Source organism: Dermacentor variabilis, chromosome 3 (assembly GCF_050947875.1).
Source record: "Dermacentor variabilis isolate Ectoservices chromosome 3, ASM5094787v1, whole genome shotgun sequence".
Lineage (NCBI taxonomy): Eukaryota > Metazoa > Arthropoda > Arachnida > Ixodida > Ixodidae > Dermacentor > Dermacentor variabilis.
This window is the reverse complement of record NC_134570.1, coordinates 217,026,930-217,050,020: the sequence shown is the minus strand read 5'-3', so window position 1 is coordinate 217,050,020 and position 23,091 is coordinate 217,026,930. Positions and strand designations below refer to the sequence as shown.

The following is a 23,091-nucleotide window of genomic DNA, read 5'->3' as shown; positions in this document are numbered from 1 at the left end:
TGCACTGACTATTTATATCAGAAAAAAAGTTTCTAATTCAGGTACCTTGCTGGAGACTGATTGAACGTTCATATGTATGAAAGACAGTCCCTTCTTTTGAGTGGCCAAGTACGTGAACCAATCATCCTTGCCAATATGTTCCAAATGATTCATTTCGCCAAAGGTTCAAATGATAGCAACAAGAAATTGGCGTTCATTCCAACAGAGCACGAAGATTATTTTCACCCTTAGCGACAATTGCTCATTCACCGTCTGCCCTACGCACGAGAACTTTTGCATTTGAGTGCCACACGATGTTGTATTCCACCTCCTTTGCCCATTCTTCGGCAGTGGCGAGGAGCTTTTTCGAGCGATAGGTTAAGTTTTCGTTAATGAAGATGTTGCCCTAGTTGTCTCTCAAGGCTCGCCTTTTGGCAATCCATGCATCCCTTAGTTTCTGCAATGCAAGGCGGATAATAATTTCTCGCGTTTTCCCTTGCTTTGCCGGGAGCCTATGAACTGCCACAACATCTTCCGCAGATAGAGGTTGAAGTTCAAGCTTCTTTGCAAGATCATTTACCTTTCCGCGTAGGTTTTCACTGTCAGCCTCAGGTACACCGTGTGTTACAATGTTAGGACTTCTGCTATGCCACTCAAGTGCGTCTATGTCAGCCTGAATCTGATCGAGCTCCCTAGGAGAAGCGTACTTCTCTATTTTTTCTACTTTGCGTTTGGCAGTGTTTATTTAATTTCTTTTCGTGGCTCTCAAGCCTTTTTTGAATTTCAGTAAAGTAAGCGGAAAGTGTTTGGATGGACTGTTCAATCCTGTCTACCTTGCTTGGCAGACTAGCAAGCAAGTTTTGTTTTTGGTCCATTTCAGCAAGTTTTTTTATTATCTCACTTTCATTTTTACGCGCTTTGGCAGAGGAGGAGCTTTTACTTCCTGTAGGTTTGCAAGACTCGCACCTCCAAGCCTTTTTGAATTGATCTCGTTTGCTCTTATTGGCACTTTCGGCAACGCCGGAGCAGGTACCGCTATGATACAAAGATTCACATTGTGACCAAGTCAGAAACAATTCCCTTTCATCAATCACAAAGCGACATTTACAGCAACGCGACATGGTTTGCAACTGTACAGGTCTATGACTTTCCAAAATAGGACTATAAAAACAACAAATGAACACAAAATTGTATATTGGCTGTAGCGGAAAGAGCGCGTTGCAAGATATGTAACATAGAGAAAGAAACCAACGTGAGAAACACAGAGCGATATGTGCCATGTCCTTTGCGCTCCACCGCCACAGCCAATATGATAGGAAACGCCCCCGGCTCAGTTACGAGCTGCGCTTCGTCGACGACCATGGCGGCACACGTGATCCGGCTTGCGAACAGAAGGCGCGAAGTTCAAATGTCCAGTTTAGCAGAGGCGATGAAAATGCTTTTGGCAGGTAGCATAGTACTGAAGATGGAAGCAGCTGGCCAGGTGCAAGAACACTTGTAGTACAGGCCTGTTGTATTAGCGTCGGGTCCCCAGCCAACCTGAGAAACACAGAAAGAGCGATAAGTGCCCTGTCCTTTGTGCTCCACTGTCACAGCTAATATCAATATATTGCATATGAGCGAAGAGAAATAATTTCGGCATACTACCGCCATAATTCGAATTCAGTCAGCGTTGTTATCGCACTATCTCTGTTTTGGTGGGCTGCTATCGAACTGCCATTGCATGATTAAAAAAAGAATGTCCGACCGGTGATTTTGATGTCGCCTTCCTTAGCATGGGGCCCGATTCTCTACTCATCTGACCATGATTTCGTGCCTACAAATTGCTCATAAGAATTTTTTGTTTGATTTGTGGGCGCCTCAAATGAACGTCGTAATGACCGAATTTAGATCTCGTATGAACGAACTTTTGTTATATTGTGGTTGTATCTTCTGCGTTTCCAGGTGGGAAACGTAAACGAAGTTTCACACTGTATATTCGTAGACGCATACTACATATTTGTTTGTATATTAGTGATATTTACATTCCCTGCTCGACGGTCATCATGAAATGGTATCCCAGTGGAATTAAAGTGAAAAAGGTATTTCAGCACACAATTGCGGTCATATCAGTTAACACAGTTGCATAACATCCCCAGTTGGTCTGCAGAGCCTAACATCAGGAATATTACCTGGTAACGCGGTAATTGAGACAGTCACACCGTATTCCCGTTCGTATATTGCCAGACCATAAATAAGTCAGTCTGCTTACTGAAAAGAGACAGCACTACCACCACTGGCTCAATAAAGAAATATTTTTAGTGATAATGATTGTGTACAGAAACAAGGTAAATGTGTTTCTGTGTATGAAAGAATAATTGAATATTTTTAAATATGCTTCTTTCCAGGACTTACAGGACGTGCGTACGTAGCACCGTGGTGGGAAAGATTGCCATTGATGAAGGCACCCTCATCAGAATTCCAATTTTTGCTATTCAGCATGACGAAAAATATTTTCCAGATCCTGAGGTATTCGACCCTGAGAGGTAAGAGTGCAGATGCTACAGGGGTATACTGCTGCGAGAGGGGATATCACTTGTCGCCGTACCAATTCAGGCTGATGTGGAGTTCCAATTGAGAACAGAAAAAAAACGGACAGAATGTAATACGTCGTTGCGCATCGCTGTTATAGGCAAATATGACAAACGGAAGAATTGAATCCCAGTTGCGATGGTAAGGTAAGCGATACTCTAACTTCGGGAAGATTCAGGAAGCAGCATTAAATCATGCAGAAGAAAAATTTAGTTCTCCTGTAATTGAGATTGTATGTAAGCATGAAATGGCTACCGGCAAAGCAGATTAGTTTTAGCTGATACTAGCCACAATCTAGCTACAATACTAGCCAGTCAACGGCACACTCCACCGCACCACAGCACACGAACCTCACTGCAAGCATCGTTCCGGCCAAGCAGCCATCCGCGGCGCGACCAACGCTGCCTGCTTGGTGACGCAGCGACCAAGCAGGCAGCGTCGTCTCTCGAGCCAGAGCGAAACACGCGCCGCAGAACTCACGGACCGCTGGCGTTGGATAGGTGAACCAGTCTCAGTGCCAAACGATGAAAATCAAGAGTATAGTGGCCCGTTCATTTTCAACGCAGCTATTGCAAACGACAATACTCCAGTTTACTAGAAGTGATGGCTTGAGTGATATTGCAAACGAACACTAGGTAGAACTCAGAAGCAATATTTTTTGTAACTTGTTTGGGCAGAAACTAGCGTATGTAATGCGGTCCTGTTCAAAGGGTTGGGGCCAGAGACCGTATTTTCCTACATTTCGACTGGTTGCCCGGATGATCTCGTTTTGTTCTTGCAACGATGGCCGGATGTTCTCGTATGAGTGCCCGGATAACGGCTGTGGCTTTTTGCTCCAGATCACTTGAAGGTCACCGATAGCGGTGCCTATACGCATTTCATGCTTAAAGCTTGGAATAAAACAAAGCAATATGTGTGCACTGAAAGATAACCAAGGTAATGTCATTACCAACTTCGCTAATATAGTAACAGCAGCACCACAATCGTTTACTGACTATTTATTTATTTAGATATACTGCGATCTGAAAAAGGGGATTTTAGCATATCTGATCACGTACACCCCAAGTGGCCACGCAACTTTATTGGAAGTGTTGATGAACAGACTACAAAGTCTCCTTCCATAACTGGCGATGAAGTGCCTGGCCACTGGTGACATGTGCCGGAGAAGAGTGGGTAGAGAAGGAATAGCAGACAATTTATTCAAAAATGGCAGAGATAATAAGCTTGAGAAGCTTACTATACTATTATTATTATAAAAGTTATTCGAAGCTTTATACAGAATGCCTCATGATTTGAAGTGAACAAGAGAGCTGGAGGATTATATTAGTCTACAAGAAGGGGGACGTTAAAGAACTGAATCTATATAGACCCATTAGCTTGCTAACAATATTGTATAATATATTCGCCAAGATAATTTCCAACACAATCAAAAAACGAGAAAAGATGCTGGCTTCAGAAAATCGTATCCTACAATGGATCACATCCATTGTGCAATACGATCAATGAGGTAATGGCAAGATCCGCGGAGTACAGCTAACTTCTGTATATGGCTTTCATAGCATATGAAAAGCCATTTAATTAAGTAACAATAACAGCACTCATGGAGGCATTACGTTATTAAGGAGTACAGGAGGCACACGTGAATGTCTTGCGAAATATTCACAAATATTCCACAGCTACCTTGCTCTTGCACAAGAAAAGTATAGAATTATATATCAAGAAAGAAAAGGGTCAGATGAGGAGGCAGAATCTCTCCAATGCTATTTATTGAATGCTTAGGGAAAGTATTTATGCTATTAGAATGGGAAGGCTTAAAAGTGTGGACCAGCGGTGAATATCTCAATAGCCTAGGGTTTCCGGATAACAGTGTCCTGTTAATCAATTTCTTGATTAATATCAAGATGCATCAAGCGCCAGAACAGGAGCCTGTTTTGTCCAAGCTTCGACGACGGCCCTTCGTGCGTAAGCTTAGCGATGTTACAGTTGTTCGTAATTTCTTTGCCAGAGCAAAAAGTGTGGAAAAGAAAGTAAAAATCGATTCATCTAGTGCATTCTAAGTGCGAACTACATTGTGTACTTAATCCTAATAAACTTCCTGCAATATGTAGGGTTGTCTACATTTTATCTAGTTTTTTTATGCCGTAAGGCAGCCGTCCTCGTAATAAAACAAACGTGCAAAGTACGCTGAAAGATTCTAAACGGATTTTTTTTTACTTGTGCGTTGGTCATCGTCATCGGCATTGTCCAATTATACAAACCGAATGCCCAAGTGCAGCAACATCTTCCACACTCTCGTTTCAATTAAATAACATTTATATCCTCAGCAAAAAGGAGATAGACGTAAGAAAACCGTTGCGTAAACTCATACATTGTTTTATATTTTTATGATTGCAATAACGAAATGTATCCTTAAAGGCGTGCTTTTCCTGCGTATCGCAGTATGGGTTAGCCACGAGAAACATATCGATTGACTATGCTTCTTCATGAGACCATTGTAGTGTTTTATTATGGCCGCATTAAAGTGCTCAAAATGTGGTTGTTTATTTCGTTACGCTGAGTGCGACCGTTGTCGTCAACCCACCTCCTCTTTCTGAGCTTGACCATTATCACAGGTTGCATAAAGCTACATTCACAACCACGGCCACCGGGAGTCGAGCCTATGTCACTGCAGCAATGGCAGTTTGGGAGCTGGGCCGGCTAATCGTTACGCTCACCGCCATCCCGCGCCAACTTCGATATACCTGCCATCCTGCTTCTCGATTTCATCGCAGGCCAAAAGAGAATAGACGCAGATAAGAAAGAAGATTGCTTGAGCGTCTGGATTACACATGACCCTCACTTGGTCAGGCTACTCCCTTCAGAGGGCACGTTGGCTTGCAGATCGTCGCCTTAGCTTATTCGTAAATTTACGTTCATTGACTGTATTCGGTTGAAACTGAATTGCTGGACATAACTGAGCAGTACCATTCTATCCTTTTGTTCTTGTCTTTTCGGTTTAACCCTGAAACATTCAACCCTTACTTTACTATAGGAACAACCTCATCATCAGCGACTTAAACACTCATTGACGCAAATAGTGAGTTTTAAAAATAGCACAATAATACTATATTCCGAAGCAATGTCGCTGCCATTCAAGGTCGGCACCACATATCGACGAAAGCGCACCGCACTGCTGATTCACATGGCCGCTTACTGAATGATTAAAGCCAAAAATATGGCTATTTTACAGTTCTCGAAACCTATTACACTGAAGACGTTGCATAAGATAAACTCACCGGCAATATTATGCATTGTATTTACGTCAATATCACCTCATTAACCACTTCAATAAAGCTTCGATTCAAATACATTTTGTCAAGTGCGCTGGACTCAATAATGTTCTCATTAGTTCTATTTCTTTTACCTACCTGCCTCTTCCAGAAATTGAGAGCACAATGAGGCACAGAGGTGATCAGAGGAATCCTGGCACGGGTCCTTGCTGGTTACTTGCAGTGGATAACGCTGTGGATGTGCTGCCCAAGTTAGCTGGCAGTGTCGCGGAGTCGAGCCTACCGAGACCTATTCTTCGACATTACTCGTTGGAGCTCCGTAGCAGCACAATTAAATCTAGTTTTGTCGTCATTTTCATGCAGAATACCGTCTGAAAAGACGAAGTGCGGAGTTCTGCCCCTGCTAGACTGCTTCTCAAAAACTTTTACAATCCGTGTATAAAAGGTGTTGAAAATTAATCTTTATGGTTTTCTTAAAGTTCCGCACAGGGAGGCACGCGAAGACCACGTTTGCAAATAAGTTATGTGACCAAGGGGATACAGAGTGAGATGATAATTATGGCTGTCCAACTAAATTGTACGCATTGGTGCGTGTATCTTTGATGTTTTCTTTTCTTTTGTTATGTGATTTCGTTTTGCTTTAGTACAATTATGCCCAACTAAAATTAAATAATGAACTTTTTGTTGACTGCAGTAAGTAGTACAAATTGTACAATTATGCCCAACTAAATTAAACAATGAACTTTTTGTTGACTGCAGTAAGTGGATACGTTTGTATTGAAAAACTAGCGGGAGTCACGTTTCTGCGCAGCATCAGTTGGAAGAATTCTTGTAGCGTCTCGGTGCTGCGAGATATCCGACTCCAAATTCCGGATCGCCGGATCGGGATTGGCTCCTCCCTGATGTGACGCGGCTGTTTCTTGCCGCGTTTAATCTGACAACGGGGCGGAGGCGTCGGCAAAGATGACAACTGTCCCCCTTCACCTCTCACTTGGCGAAATAAAAAAAAATTGTAAAAACCGGAATCGCTGACGCAACACGCGACCGCGCCGCCCGTAACGATGGCGGCAGCTGCCATGCCGAGATATTGGCGCGTGCGGAGAAGCCGGAGGGCAGTGCGCGTGTGTAAAAGCGACTAGACGAGTCGGTATGGTGATGGCCTGGGCTACAAAAATAAAGTGACTGCATGTTTACAAGTACACTATGTTTCATTGAAATCAAGAGCAACAACTGCACGGCACAGGGCACTGGCATATCTTGATTTCGCCAGCTGAGAGGGGAAGGGGAACAGCGATCATCCTCGCCTATGCCTCCGCCCTGTTGTCAGACTAAACGCCGCACGCAACAGCCGCGTCACATCAGGGAGGAGCTTTGCGCCGATCGTCACTCTCTTGCATGCGTAATTATGCGAACGACAAATAAAATTAGGCGTCGGAAATCCCGGAGCACAGGCATGCTAGATGAATTGTTCCAAGTGAAACTGTGTACAAAAACCACTAGCCTCTAACCCTTGAATACAAACAAGCACACTTACTGCAGTCCATATGTATTTATTTATTTATTTATTTATTTGTTACATACTGCTGGCCATTTTTGGAGGCCTTAAGGCAGGAGTGACAACAGGAATACAACTGAATACAAGCTCAGTGCACTAAAGCAAAACAAAATCACATAACGAAAGAAAAGAAAACATCAAAGATACACGCGCCAATGCGTACAAGCGAAGGTACGAACACTGATTCTAATACACATGATGACAACGTGCGCACACATTTCAAGTGTGAAGGCGCCTACAGCGCCCAATTTCTGATCGCTTGTAGGAATCAATCAATATTTGGCCGTTCAACCACATCAGCAGATAAGGCAATCCAGTCTGGAATCGTCCGAGGAAAGATAGAGTACATAAACATGTTAATCCTGCATTTAAATTCAGATACATTTCTTGAGTGAACAGACCTAGTAAAGCGGCTTAAGCCTGCCGCTATGAATGCGGATTGATCAATTCTTAACATGTTGTGATCTAGTCAATAAAAAAAGTTTTAACCTCTCATGATAGGACCTCGTTTCAAGTTTTTCTAGTTCTGCTCATTGTAGGAGTTTAGATGGGGATACTTTCCAGCTATAACAGTTGAAGATGAACCTAATAAATTTTTTTGATATTTTCTAGTTTAATCTTTAGCTTCGGTCCAGGGATCCCAGGCCGCTGTAGTATACTCCAGTATCGGCCTGATAAACGCCGTGTACGCCAAAACGTTATTATAAGTTATTTATTCAATTTGAGTTAATTGGACTGCTGACAGAGATAATGATCATCTCACTTTGTCCCCCTGACCCCATAACTTATTTGCACAGGTGCTCTTCGCGTGCCTCACAGTGCCTCATTTTAAGATAAACATAAAGCTTAATATTGAAGAGCCGGTAAAATAAATGTACAGCATCGAAGACCCTGATATTCAGTTATACAGGAGGTTTCAGCCTCAAAAAAACACTTCACTGAAAAGAAAAATGGGTAACCTGGAGGCAAAAGAAATATAGAAATAAAAAGCTGGTTAAAATGCACCAGAAAAAACTTATTCACGGTATGTTACCGAGTATTACGGTACAAATGGGCACTAAAAAAAAGTAGGTCAAATTTTTGGCAGTCAGATGGGGAGGACGCGTTTGGTTGGTCCTGCCAAAGAGCAGGCTGCGTTGACGGAACGGCAGTGGGAGCAGGCCGCGCGTCGTGCGTTCAGCCGAAGAACAGGCGTCGTTTGATGAACGCCGCCGGGCACTCACTCGAGAAAGGGCTCGTCGTCGACGTGCCGGCCTCGCTGTGAGGGAGAGCTAAGTCAAGGCGTTACGTCAGGGAAGAGCCGCGGATACCGAGCTTCGCTTGCGCCTCTCTTCACAGTAGTGGAAGGGCGGACATTTTTTAAGTTTATTATATCCATCAATAAATATGAGGCCACTATGAAGCTGTCCTGTGTATGAAGTGGCCAGGTTCTTCTCGAGGTGCTACTTACGCCTTTTTGCCTGGTAATATTCGCAACCTTGTTGTTGTAGCAGGGTAAGTTCAATTTCACAATATAAATGAACGGATAAATGAACACAAAGTCGGCAATACAAAACACGAATAAGGTTTTAGCCGAAGATTAAATATTAGAAGGAGGAGGAGGAACAAACTTTTATTGAAACTAGCACTTTAGTGGGCTGGGCCTAGGCTTCCAACGTGGGGACGTCGAGGTCTTGCCTCTTCGCCGCCTGGCAGGCTTGCTGCGTTGCCCAGAGTTGGTCTTCGAGGTGGGAGCTGCGCAGGGCGGCGTGCCATCTTGACGAGAGGGTCACAGTAATAATTGTCGGATATTGGTGTTTACATTCCAATAGCCTGTGGGGAAGCGATGCTGCCTGAGTCTTACAAATCTTACAAGTGTTACTAGGGTCTGTGTAGATCCTGTAGTGACGTGTTAGTGACGGTACGTGTTTAGGCGAAGGGTGGTTGCCTGTGCTCTGTTTAGCTTGTGATGAGGTATGGGGAAGGTTCTTCTTTAGAGAGGGAATGATTTGGTAAGATCGTTATAGCTTGTGAGGCGATCGCGTTCCGCCGGTATTATTTGATATTATATATATTATATTAAATTAGAAATCATAAAAAAAATATAAATGTGCGAATAGGAATGTGGCAAATATTATAGAACAAGGCTCTTTAGTAAACAGAAAGCAAATCACATGGGACACCAAAGAAAAAGGAAATAATAAAAAGAAAGAAAGCATCGGCTAAACATTCATATGCGTAGTGGTCGGAAAACAATGACAAAGAACGGAAACAGTGCCAGACTCTATTGCAAATAAGTACAGCGAGGTATCCGTAAAACTTCAGTTGCCGCAACGGAAATGACATGAATGTGACTTGCAGAATTGGTTTTAATGAGACTGATTGAAGGACTATGGGGACTAAGTAATTCTCTTGTTCTATTGTTTTATGAAATAATGAATAGTTAAAGTAATTTTCGCGCTCTGATTTCTTCGAATCGTTCTTTACGGGAATTTCTTTTTACGGTGCAAGAGAAACATAGTTGAAGTATGGTCGGAATCAAAGCAATTACAGTGCAATTGATATAACAATTTTAGTCTCGCAACTATTTTCGGCTCAGCAAGTTGAACATCATCTAACATATTAGTGACATAATCTGTCTATCTCCATAATATTAGTCGAAGGGATCTTCTTTGGAATTCTTCAATCTTGTCCATAACACATTTTTGGTGCTGATTCCATATCACACGAACTGTCTCTTCGTGCTGAGCAACTGTTGGCACATTCCATCTATAGCAATGCTGTTGGGGAAAAGAAGATTATAATCTTTAAGTTAATAAAATGACCTTTTTCATATAATATGTACAAATACCTTACAATAAGTATATGCCCTCGAAATGAGTCGGTAGTTTTAAATTTTGCATTTATTTCTTGAAGTAAAAACAAGTAGCAGTCGAGCATTTAGCCAGTCATATGGTAATGCCTGTTGCAGAAGTGAAGTCTTAAAAAATCACCAATAAGCACATTGCGGCCCATTATGCGTAGCACCGTAAAAATTCCTTTGGAATAAATTTTGGCCGAGATTTTTCCTGTTAATGCCAACAAATGAAGAAAATATTCCCTGCTTAAGGTGAACAAAACCCGGTTTACCTAATTCTCGTTCGCAACCTGTTCAAGAGAGATCAGTAAGTGAACACTTCAAAAAGGCAAACACAGAATGGAAGTACTAATTACATTCGTTACTGATTACCTAGGCATCACTAATACTATATCCATCAAGGTCAACGTAGTTGATATTTCCAAGCGATAGAGCAAGGTGACGCCAAAACCGTTGCGGAGATCTTTACATGAATTGAGTAGGTTCCTTCGAATAGTCCTCTTCAGTAGGAGACTATCTTCAGACTATCTTCAGTAGGAGATTATCTTGAAACGGCCTTCACCAGGCCGCATGGCAAATTTTAGAAATTGAAGGAGCGTTCTACCGGAAGAATTTCTCTACTCACTTCAGTTATAGCAGATATAGGTATAGTTAAAGCTCCGCGAACCCATCATTTCAGGAGGCGAGTGCCACCGCCAACGTGGCGACTCTCTACTTTTCCCGTCTTGCCTACGAAAGCGAAATTCCTTTCTTGCGTTCTCCCGCATCCCGTCACAAATACTTCACGTGCCCCGCGTCCTTTCTTTTTATTGTCTCTCTCTCTCTCTCTCTCTCTCTCTCTCTCTCGTTTTTGCTGGGTTTGCACTTCCGGTGACGGTATCGCATGTGAACAGTTGAGTTTGTCTCCTTTCGACCAACAGACTATCTTGCGCGCTCTGCGTGAGAACACCTGATTAGCAGAATAAGTCAGTGCCATAATGAGCACTGAGGCAGACTCGAGAGCATGAAGGAGAGCATGATCGCTGCTGCACTGAAGCATGGTACAAGATTGCGTAGTTTCGTTTTCTGCGCGTGCGACTGCACGACGCGGGAAAGAAGCAGACGAAACGGAACTATATACCTCGCTAGCAAGAAACAGAAGAAAAACACGCAGAAATTGAGTTTGCATGTTTTATTCTTCTAAACATTACTTCGTCTAATAAAACAACTCTACAAACAAATAAATTACGTTGACCTGAATATTTATCGATTTGATTGATTGATTGAAAACTTTAATATTCCAATGAACTGGGGTGCCCGCCTCTTACCCCACAAGCAGGTAGGGCGGGGTGACGAAGCAGTGTCCGCGCGTTGAGGACCGTGAGTCTTCACGGCCTACACGGCCGGGCGGATTGCTCGACGCTGCTCGTCTTCAGCCTCGCTCTGGAGCAAGGCCTCCCAGGCTTCTTTCCTGTCCATGTTTTCCTTGGCGCCTGGAGAGCCAGAACATTCACAAATTACATGATCTGTGTACCTTTCTCCTTACAAATTTTGCAGAGGGCATCGTTATAGTCCCTCGTCTGAATTAAGTAGATGCAATATGGTGATGTATAATTGTTTCCCTAGAGGCGCCGCCAAATACAAGCGTCCTCCAGAGAGAGAGAGACTGATGCGGAGGCGGAAAGATTCTTCTTTCGGCTTTGTAATAAACTCCAATGTCCCTGTACGTGACGATGTTATCTTTTATCCCTGGAATTGGCTGCTCTAGAGTTGCCCGGTGGTAGAGTGCTCGATCGAGCTCGTGAGCGGCTTTGTTATCTGGGACTTCTTCATGGGCAGGAACCCAAATGAAACTTATGCCCTCTTAGGAGAGCTCTTGAGTAGAATTTGGAGGGCCCCTTCCGAGATTCTCCCCTTTGTTAAAATTTTGGATAGCTAATTTTCTAACCAGTAATATGACTCCCCGGCTCCGGACCGGCCGCCATTGGAATCTGAACCTGGCACCGTTTAACGCTAGAACGTTATCTAGTGAGGCGAGTCTAGCAGTGCTATTGGAGGAATTAGAGGGCAGTAAATGGAATATAATAGGGCTCAGTGAAGTTAGGAGGACGAAAGAAGCATATACAGTGCTGAAAAGCGGGCACATCCTGTGCTACCGGGGCTTTACGTAGAGACGAGAACTAGGTGTCGGATTGCTGAATAATAAAGATATAGCTGGTAACATACAGGAATTCTATAGCATTAACGAGGGGGTGGCAGGTCTTGTTGTGAAACTTAGTAAGAGGTACAAATTGAAGGGCGTACAGGTCTACGCCCCTACACCCAGTCATCATGACCTGGAAGTCGAAAGCTTCTATGAAGACGTGGAATCAGCGATGGGTAAAGTCAAAAGAAAATACACTATACTGATGGGCGACTTCAATGCCAGGGTAGGCAACAAGCAGGCTGGAGACAAGTCTGTGGGGGAATATGGCATAGGCTCTAGGAATAGCAGGGGAGAGTTATTAGTAGAGTTTGCAGAATAGAATAATATGCGGATAATGAATACCTTCTTCCGCAAGCGGGATAACCGAAAGTGGACGTGGAGGCGCCCGAATGGTGATAATAGAAATGAAATAGACCTTATACTGTGCGCTAACAATGGCCCCCTACAAGATGTGGACGTGCTCGGCAAGGTGCGCTGCAGTGACCACAGGATGGTAAGAACTCGAATTAGCCTAGACTTGAGGAGGGAATGAGAGAAAGTGGTACATAAGAAGCCAATCAATGAGTTAGCGGTAAGAAGGAAAATAGAGGAATTCCGGATCAAGCTACAGAACAGGTATTCGGCCTTAACTCAGGAAGAGGACCTTAGTGTTTAAGATATGAACGACAATCTTATGAGCGCCATTAAGGAATCTGCAATAGATGTCAGTGGTAACTCCGTTATACAGGATGCCAGTAAGCTATCGCAGGAGACGAAAGATCTGATCAAGAAACGCCAATGTATGAAAGCCTCTAAGCCTACAGCTAGAATAGAACTAGCAGAACTTTCCAAGTTATTGAACAAGCGTAAGAGAGCTGACATAAGGAAGTATAATATGGATGGAATTGAACATGCTCTCAGGAACGGAGGAAGCCTAAAAGCTGTGAAGAAACTAGGAAAAGGCAAGAATCAGATGTATGCGTTAAGAGACAAAGCCGGCAATATCATTACTAATATCGATGAGATCGTTCAAGTGGCTGAGGAGTTCTACAGAGATTCATACCGTACCAGTGGCACCCACGACGATAATGGAAGAAAGAATAGTCTAGAGGAACTTGAAATCCCACAAGTGACGCCGGAAGAAGTAAAGAAAGCCTTGGGAGCTATGCAAAGGGGGAAGGCAGCTGGGGAGGATCAGGTAAAAGCAGATTTGTTGAAGGATCGTGGGCAGATTGTTCTAGAAAAACTGGCCACCCTGTATACGTAATGCCTCATGACTTCGACTCTACCGGAATCTTGGAAGAATGCTAACATAAACCTAATCCATCAGAAAGGGGATGCCAAAGACTTGGAAAATTATAGACCGATCAGCTTACTGTCCGTTGCCTACTTACTAAGGTAATTGCAGATAGAATCAGGAAAACCTTAGAATGCCGTCAACCAAAGGACCAGGCAGGATTCCGTAAACGCTACTCAACAATAGACCATGTTCACACTATCAATCAGGTGATATAGAAATTTGCGGAATATAACCAACCCTTATATATAGCTTTCATTGGTTAGTAGAAAGCGTTTGATTCAGTCGAAACCTCAGCAGTCATGGAGGCATTACGGCATCAGGGGGTAGACGAGCCGTATGTAAAAATACTGAAAGATATCTGTAGCAGCTCCACAGCCACCGTAGTCTTCCATAAAGAAAGCAACAAAATTCCAATAAAGAAAGGCGTCAGGCAGGGAGATACGATCTCTCCAATGCTATTCACAGCGTGTTTACGGGAGGTATTCAGAGACCTAGATTGGGAAGAACTGGGGATAAGAGTTAATGGAGAATACCTCAGTAACTTGCGATTCGCTGATGATATTGCCTTGCTTAGTAACTCAGGGGACCAACTGCAATGCATGCTCACTGACCTGGAGAGGCAAAGCCCAAGGGTGAGTCTAAAAATTAATCTGCAGAAAACTAAAGTAATGTTTAACATTCTCGGAAGAGAACAGCAGTTCACGATAGGTAGCGAGGCACTGGAAGTGGTAAGGGAATACATCTACTTAGGACAGGTAGTGACCGCGGATCCGGATCATGAGACTGAAATAATCAGAAGAATAAGAGTGGGCTGGGGTGCGTTTGGCAGGCATTCTCAGATCATTAACAGCAGGTTGCCATTTTTTCCCAACAGAAAAGTGTATAACAGCTTTGTCTTACCAGCACTAACGTACGGGGCAGAAACCTGGGAGCTTACGAAAAGGGTTCTGCTTAAATTGAGGATGACGCAACGAGCTATGGAAAGAAGAATGATATGTGTAACGTTAAGGGATAAGAAAAGAGCAGGTTGGGTAAGGGAACAAACGCGAGTCAATGACATCTTAGTTGAAATCAAGAAAAACAAATGGGCAAGCGCAGGACATGTAATGAGGAGGGAAGATAACCGATGGTCATTAAGGGTTACGGACTGGATTCCAAGGGAAAGGAAGCGTAGCTGGAGGCGGCAGAATGTTAAGTGGGCGGATGAGATTAAGAAGTTTGCAGGGACAACATGGCCACAATTAGTACATGACCGGGGTAGTTGGGGAATTATGGGAGAGGCCTTTGCCGTGCTGTGGGCGTAACCAGGCTGGTGATGATGACGATGGTGATGATGATGACTCCCGCTTTCGGACCTGCACAAGCGAGTGCTACTGCAACCTCCTCGGCTGCACAGCCATCTCTCGTGTACGTAGAGCACGCTATCTTAATGCACCCGTCGCCATCAACCACCGTCGATACAGCAGCCCTGTCTCTGCCGCAAGCAGCGTCCACGTACGCTACTTTATGCGCCGGTGTGCTTTTAATTTTGTTTACTAGAGCCTTAGCTCTGAGCTCTCCTGTCTTTGTTGTACATGGGATGCATATATTTAGGTAGGGGGGAGGGAATTCGGAAGCGTTTACGCACGTCCAACGGAATGTCCTTCTTGGCAGTTGGGGCACCCCTGTCGCATTGGATTCCTATCCATTCCATGACTTTGCTCCCTGGACTGGCTTAATCTTACCAACTGAGACACTCCTACTGTCTCAGTGAGCTCAACTAGCGTGTTGTGAACCCCCATTTTGAGAAGGAGGTCTGTGGAGGTCGAATCTGGGAGCCCTAGGGCTCTCTTAACGTTCTTCCTAATGATCGCATCTATTTTTCTTTTTTTCTTCTTGTTTAAACACAAGATACGGTTTGGCATACGCTATTCGGCTGGTAACAAAGGCTTGCGTGAGTCTAAGGAGGCTGTTCTCTTTGAGGCCCCTACCTTTGAGTGCAACTCTCCTAAAGCTCCCCGTGACTTGCGCCGCGTATCCCTCTAACTTCCTGATTGTCGTGAGGTTCTGTTAATTTCTCTGTATATACATGCCCAGAAAAATGATTTCCTACACCTTGGGAACCTCATTTCGGTTTACGAAAACAATGATGGGTCTGCTGCTCCCAGCGGTTCTCCTTTGATGTTTTAGCTCAGTGATTAACAGCTCAGATTTCTATGGCGAGCACGCCAAGCCCCTGCTGGCCGCATACTCTTCCACCATATTCGTCGCTATCTGTAGTTCGATAGCTGCGTCACTCCAATTGTTGACCCAGCTGTTGATATCATCTGCGTACATGCTAAATTTATCGATTTTATCTTATTGAGTTCCGCCGGGTGACCCCTCATCGCTATGTTGAACAGGAAGGGTGATAGCATCGACCGTTGCGGAGTCCCCTTGCTTCCAAGTTTGATGGGAGGTGACTTTACATCCAGAAATTGGATATTCGCCTTCCTCTGTGACAGAACGTCTTTGATGTATGCATATGCCCTATGTCCCACACCTACCTCTTCCAGGCTTGCCAAGATAGCCTTGTGGCTAACGTTGTCAAATGCCTTGGTGAGGTCGAGGCCTAGGATCGCCCTGGTGTCAGTTAAGTCGTATCTGTCTAAGATATCATGCTTAAGTCTGAGCACGACATCTTGTTTACTCAGCCCTGTCCTGAATACAACCATTTAATCCGGTCAGAGATCATTCTCCTCCGTGGACCAGGTCAGTCTCGTTTGAACATGCTCCATCAATTTTCCTAAACACGAGGTGAGGGAGATTGGTCGCCTGTTTTTCAAGCCGGGTACTTTGCCTGGCTTTGGAATAAAGACTACGTCCGCCTGTTTCCATGTATTTGGGAGTTCTCCTTTCTCCCACACCTGGTTCATGTATTCGGTTCGTGCGATGGTGGACTCATCGTCTAGATTCCTGAGAGCTGTGTTTGCTATCCCGTCCAGACCGGGGGCCGATCTCTTTCTGAGGTTATTAAGCTCTGTTCTAACCTCTGTCGTGTTGATCGGGGCATCGAGGTTTGTGTTGGGAGGTCCCTCATAGTCTTTAAACACCGCGCTCTCTGCTCTTCTAAGATATGTCCCTTGGAGCTCGCTAATGAGATCGTCACCTGTGCCTACGAAGCCACGCCTCGCTCTCATCTGGTTTGTGCAAGCTTGCATTTTTGATTTACTAGGGTCGATGAGATATCTGAGAAGGCTCCATGTTTTTGAGAGGCTCATATTGTCGTCCATCTCACCGCACTTGCTGAACCAATTCTGCTCGTTGAGTCTAATCGCATATGTTTCGATTTCTTTGTTGAGTCTGGTTAGTTCACGCCTGATATTCCTGTTCGACCTTTGTGCCTTGAGTCTTCTCTACAGGTTATTCTTTCTACTCCAAATGTTCGGCAGTTTGCTGCCTAGAGCTGGGAGTGCGTCCTTATGCCCTAGATTTGTAGTCGCTTGTCCTATGTGCGTTTCAAGGAGGTGTGTCCACTCGTCGATATTGTAGTTATCGTCCGGTAGTGAGGCCCCCTTTCTTATGTCTCTGAATTTATCCCACTCCGTTAATTTCGGCTGTTTTATTAGGTGAGTCGACGCCTTTTCCTAGTGTGAGCGAAATAATAAAGTGGTCGCTGCCTAGATTTGGTCCTGTGCTTCGCCACGTTACTGTTCCTGCCATGTGGCTCATCGTGAGGTGGGGTGTAGTGTCCCTGGTTATACTGCTGCCTGTGCGCGTAGGGACGCACGCATCAGTATGTAGAGTAAGACCTAGCGTTTGTACATCCTCACTAATTCGTCTACCTTTGGGCTCTCTGTATGTATATCCCCATTCCTCGTGAGCCGCGTTGAAGTCTCCCATAATTACGAGAGGTCTCCCATCTGCAGATTTGAGTGCTTTGCGAAATAAAGTAATGAATTTAACTTTCTTCTGCCTGGGTGTGCTGTACACATTCAGCAGGAATATGCTATTTATACTTTTCTTTCCTGTGATAATCTCAACGAGAAGAGCCTCTGCCTCGCACGGGGAGGCATCGTGGACTATGCTTACAAAGTTTCGCTTTACAAAGGTGGCGACGTGGCATTTATCCCCCTTGCCGCTGTCAAAGCTTTGGTAACCCGATAATCTAACAGGGGCCTTACTAGTTTCCTGCATGACTACGGCTACGGGTGCTTCCTGCTGTAGCTCGAGGTATTGTTGCAGCAACACTCTTTTCCTCTCGTACGCCCTACAATTCCACTGCCAGAATGTGGAGGCATTTTTCTTACCCGAACGTTTATCCATTTTCGTTAAGGATCGCTTCTATTGCCCCAATGTTCTCGCACCGCCAAGCTATTGTCGTGCCTAAGGTATTCATCGACGCGCTTAGGAGGTCTATCTTGCAAAACTCTTGTTTCACTTGTGTCTGTAATAGCGCAATTGCTCCTCCATTCTGTAGCTGTCCTGCTTTCATGGTTTCGTTATCCTTGTCCATTTTCATCAGCTACGTTTCAATTTTTTTTCCAGCTCGCCAGTGGGTCAGGCTCCCTCGCCTTGCGTTTGGAAGGGGATCGTCCCGTAAAATCAACATTCATATCATTTTCCTCCTGTCCAGATGTAGCTGGCACAGCAGCAGGACTGGTTTCGGTGTTGCATTTTTTTGGGAGCCTCTGCGGGGCCTTTCTCTGTCTTTAGTACGATCAGTTCTTCCTTTCAAAGAACAGAACAAGCATTGAAAGTTCGGTGTACTCTATTCAGTACACTGGGCGCTAACAGTTACAAATCGAAGCTTTTACAGCGAAGCTGTATATAGTACGCCCTGCGGTGGCCGATATCTGTTCCTCTACCGCGTCACGTAGACATGAAAGAAGTTTCATGTCCGCTTTCTCGCGAATGCTCTCTAGGTCTCAATCTAATGTAGGTATCTTGGAAAAGATTACACTGAAATTGGCTGCTAAAACGACTCTATCATCACGTCGAGTTTCATTTACATGTCATAATTAGGTAATCCGAAGTGAAGTTGTAAGTCTAACAGAATTTTCGTCTACTGTCAATACATGGCCGTTTACCGGGGGAGTATGGTTACAGAAAACGGCTGTAACTCTTGTTTCATCAAAACTATCCCAAAACAAATCAGATGACAACTAGCCGCTAAGAAGACTAACATAACTCCGAGTTTGATCTAATTTCCATGAATACGGAGTTCACATTGAAGTTGTAAATACTCTGAAATTCCCGTCAGCCATGCGACGGTACTTGCACACATCACTGATTCATAAAAGTATGAGTATAAATCAATTCGCAGTCAAAAGATGTATTTGTTGTCTGGGTCCAATAATAATAATAATAATAATAATAATAATAATAATAATAATAATAATAATAATAATAATAATTGTGTATTCAAGTACGCAGCAGCCTACTTACCAGAACACATGTTTGCAATACAACGGAAAAGAACCACAAGGCACTTATGTGGCCGTCTTATATAGCTATACAGAGCTACTGATCAGTGACATCACAGACACACACACCCACACACACAGGCACGTGCGCTCTATCTAAGATACACAATTCAAGACTTCAGTGACGTCAGAGTGCCACTACAGGTTCCTATCTAAGAGGTGATGACACAACACTCCCTTCTCCCCCGAAGTGTTCTTAGTAGCGGTCGGGCGGTCGTCTTTGCCGGGTGCTGCGTCGAAGCTCCTGTTGGGAAGATGGCGATGCGCCACCGCTTGACTCCCCGCCTGCAGACGATGGGTCCGGAGGAGTGGCCTGTTTGTCGGTGGCTACTGCGTTCTCGCCTACTTGATCGGTGTCAGGCATCTTTTGCGCACCTTCGTCGTTTACAGGGTGTGCACCTAGAGGCCTGCGAGAGACAATGTCTTGGCTACATGCTGGCAGTTCGGTGTTTGGAGACGGCGCCTGAACCATCTCTCGCGCTCCGCCATCGTTTGCAGGGTGTGCAGCTTGAGACGTGCGAGACACAATGCCTTGGCTACATGCGGGCGTGTTTGGAAATGGTGCATGAACGGATTGCGGGAAGCAGTCCTGGAATGTTCGCAGTCTCAGATTATCAACATGAACGTACCGCTCTTCTTTCCCTATCCCGACCACATAAGTACTTGAACTCAGACGTTTATTTACCTTGCCGCTCAACCACTCCCCTTCCCCGGGTCCCAGACCCTGTAAAAGGACGCCTTCCCCTTCCTCGAAGTCCCTCCACGCACCTCGTCGCTGATTTGCCGACTGACTTGTTCGCTTAAGTTTTTCTTTCATCCTTTGCTCGATATCCGGATGGAGAAGGCTCAACCTTGTCCTAGGTTTCCACGATAAGAACAGCTGGGCCGCAGTGTCCTCAGTAACCGCTGTTGGCGTGTTCCTATAATTGAATAGGAACTGGTCGATCCGGTGCTGGAGAGACTTCATCTGCTCATTTATTTGTTCATCCTTCACCTGCTTAAAAATGTTTTTTAAAGTCTGTACACAACGCTCCGCGCTGCCATTCGATGCTGGGTGATAAGGAGGCGATTTAGTGTGCCAAATGCCATTCCGTCTCATGAATGTCTCGAAAAGTGCTGACGTAAACTGCGGACCATTGTCTGTTACCACTTCTGCCGGTAACCCGTATGCGGCAAATACTGTGCGCAGCTTCTCTATTGTCTTTTCATTACTAGTTGAGTTCATGACAAACACTTCAACCCACTTTGAATATGAGTCAACTAGCACTAGAAACCAATGCTGGTCACGATGAGCAAAATCTAAGTGCACACGCTCCCACCGGCGCCTAGACACTCCCCATGACATTACAGGAACTTTGGGTGCCGCATTTTGGGTCAACTGGCATGTGACACATTCTTTCACTGTTTGTTCAACGTCTTGCGTAAGGCGGGGCCACCACACGTGGCCTCTACACAGCATTTTCATACGTGCCATTCCAGGATGGCCTTCATGCAACAACGATAGCACTTTACAGCGAAGAGACATTGGCACTATCACTCGATGTCCCCACGTCACGCATTCTCTGTCAACAAAAAGCTCACTTCGTCGCACAAAATATGGCGCCCAAGCGTCATCAGACACTTTTGAAGGCGAGCCGACCTGCGTGTAAAACAACACATTTAATAACAGCTTGTCTTTGCTTGTTAGCCTTGGGTACGACTGCTAGGGGCGTAGCCCAATCGCTTTGCCGTACAGGCACCAGTACTCCCGATTCCACTAGTAAATGCTATTCCTGTGCTACGGCGTCCCTGAGTGCAAATGGCACAGGTCGATGCGCACAGAAAACAGGTGTACTGCTGTCTTTTATCACTAAGTTCACCGATGTGTCAGCTATCAGTCCTAGTGCCGGCTCAAACACTTCTGAAAATTTTTCGATGATTGCGGCTGATTTATCAAGACCGATATTACACACGCTCGTCCAATCCAGCTTCAAAGCCTCTAGCCAATTACGTCCCAACAACAGAGTGTCACACATTTGTGGTGTTTGGACTACAATTAAAGGCAAGGTCGCTATTTGGCCATTGTGCTCTCGCGCACCGTCAACTTGCCTGTAATTGCCAGAGGGACACTTCCGTACGTTTTTAGCCGTAAACTACAACTTTCTAGAGGTAAAACAGACCAATATTGCCGGTGCATCTTTTCTGGTACGATAGACACAGATGCTCCTGTGTCAACTTGCATTTTGACATTCCTACCTGCCACCCTAACTTTCACAATGTAGCTACTGTTATTACTGTTACATGAAAAAAATATGGCTCAGCAAAATATCGTCCGCACCACTTACACTGTCCGAGTCACCAGAGCCTTCCAAACCAGGGCTCTCTTCAAGGGCGTGTACCAAACGTGGCGTCGTTCTGCAGACCCTTGCCAGGTGTCCCACCAAATGATATTTGCGATGCGTTGATCCGCAACGGAAACAGTCAGTTGATTCGGCTTGCCGCTCCGTGTTCTTGCTCGCTGCCCGTCTTGTCCATGCCGTGGCCTCGGGTTTTCTTTGTTGGGGTGGCTGGACTAGGGACTCGCTGAGGTCTTTAGGGTGACTCTTCCTTGTTTCAGTGCGAGCGAGTTCCCCGCTTTCGGCAAGGTCATAAGCAGCTTGGAATGTCAAGGTACTCTTCTTGAGGAGTTCGGCTTGCGCTGTTTCGTTTCGCAGTCCGGCCACGAACCGATTCCGCAAAGCGTCATCCAGGAGTTGCCCGAACTCACAGGATGCAGCCAACCTTTTCAATTCTAATGCAAACGTAGCAACTGGTTCGTTTTCTTGCTGGGACCTGCGGTTGAACCGGAATCTTTCCGCTATCACCAAGGGCTTCGGTGAATAGTGCCCTTTGAGAGCCCTGACCAGTTCGTCGTATGTTTTGGCTTCGGGCTTCACTGGGGCCAACAAATTCTTCAACGTGCGGTAGGCCTGTTTTCCAATGGCCGTCTCAAAAGCGGGTACCTTCAAGTCGTCGCTGACCTGGTAGTGATGTAGTGTTCGAAGCGTTCCACATAAGAATGGAGGTCTTTGTCTCCCTCCTACGTGAACGGCTGGAAGCGGCCGCAAGAAGCCATGTTGCGTAGACGCCTGCTGTTCCCAAACTGATGGAGCCGCAACCAGCGCTTCAGCCGTGGCCGGTTATCGTCCGCTATGAGAATCCCATCCTCGTCGCCACTGTTGTGTCTTCAAGTACGCAGCAGCCTACTTGCCAGAACACGTTTATTATGCGAAGCATATTACTAGAGCTCAACCCAGCTCCTCAGGCGCGGCGGTGTCGCCTTCAAGGCTGACCACGTGACACCGTGACGTCACGACAGAGGAGAATCGGGGCTCCAACTCGCGCCGTCGCTCGCGGCGTCGCGGCGGTATATAAGCAGCTGCGCTTGTTTCTAGGTGGCTTTGGCTCAACTCTTGCAAGATGGGCTGGGTGGGAATCGAACCAGGGTCTCCGGAGTGTGAGACGGAGACGCTACAACTGAGCCACGGGTACGATGCTTCAAAGCGGTACAAAAGCGCCTCTAGTGAATGCGGTGTTGCCTTAGAAACGAGCTGTTTCTAAGGCTCAGGCGTGCGTCGCTTCCTCAGGCGCACATTTCGTTGCCGCGCCGAACGCTGCGTTGCTCGACGCTCACCGCGTCCAATGCGGGGCGCGTAGTCGCTGCGCCGTAGCCCATTGTCTTACACCCCTTGGCGGGTCGACGGGAACGCTGTCGCGTTCCACTCTTGAAGGCGAAGCAGAGTAACGCATGAGTTGTTTCTTCGTCTAGCCGAACCAAATATAGCCAAGCAACAGCAGTTCACCAGGCTAAACAGTGGTTCAACAACTAAAATAAAGGCTAGTATGCTTCGCATCCTGGGCTTAACCTTAGCTAAGCCACAGCCATTTTTACAGCTTGCAATACAACGGAAAAGAACCATAAGGCACTTACGTGGTCGTCTTATGTAGCTATACA

The 23,091-nt window shown here is 45.4% G+C and overlaps 1 protein-coding gene and 1 pseudogene across 1 annotated transcript in view; one reads left to right on the top strand and one right to left on the bottom strand.

The window, feature by feature from the left end:
* The window catches only part of LOC142574424 (cytochrome P450 3A9-like), a 421,036-nt gene that overhangs the window by 351,710 nt on the left and 46,235 nt on the right, over positions 1-23,091 (top strand). The window contains exon 12 of the mRNA XM_075683508.1: positions 2,367-2,504. Within this exon, the coding sequence (XP_075539623.1) occupies positions 2,367-2,504 (138 nt within the window). The remainder of the gene's footprint in view (positions 1-2,366; positions 2,505-23,091) is intronic.
* On the bottom strand, positions 20,732-22,212 carry LOC142573856 (uncharacterized; annotated as a pseudogene).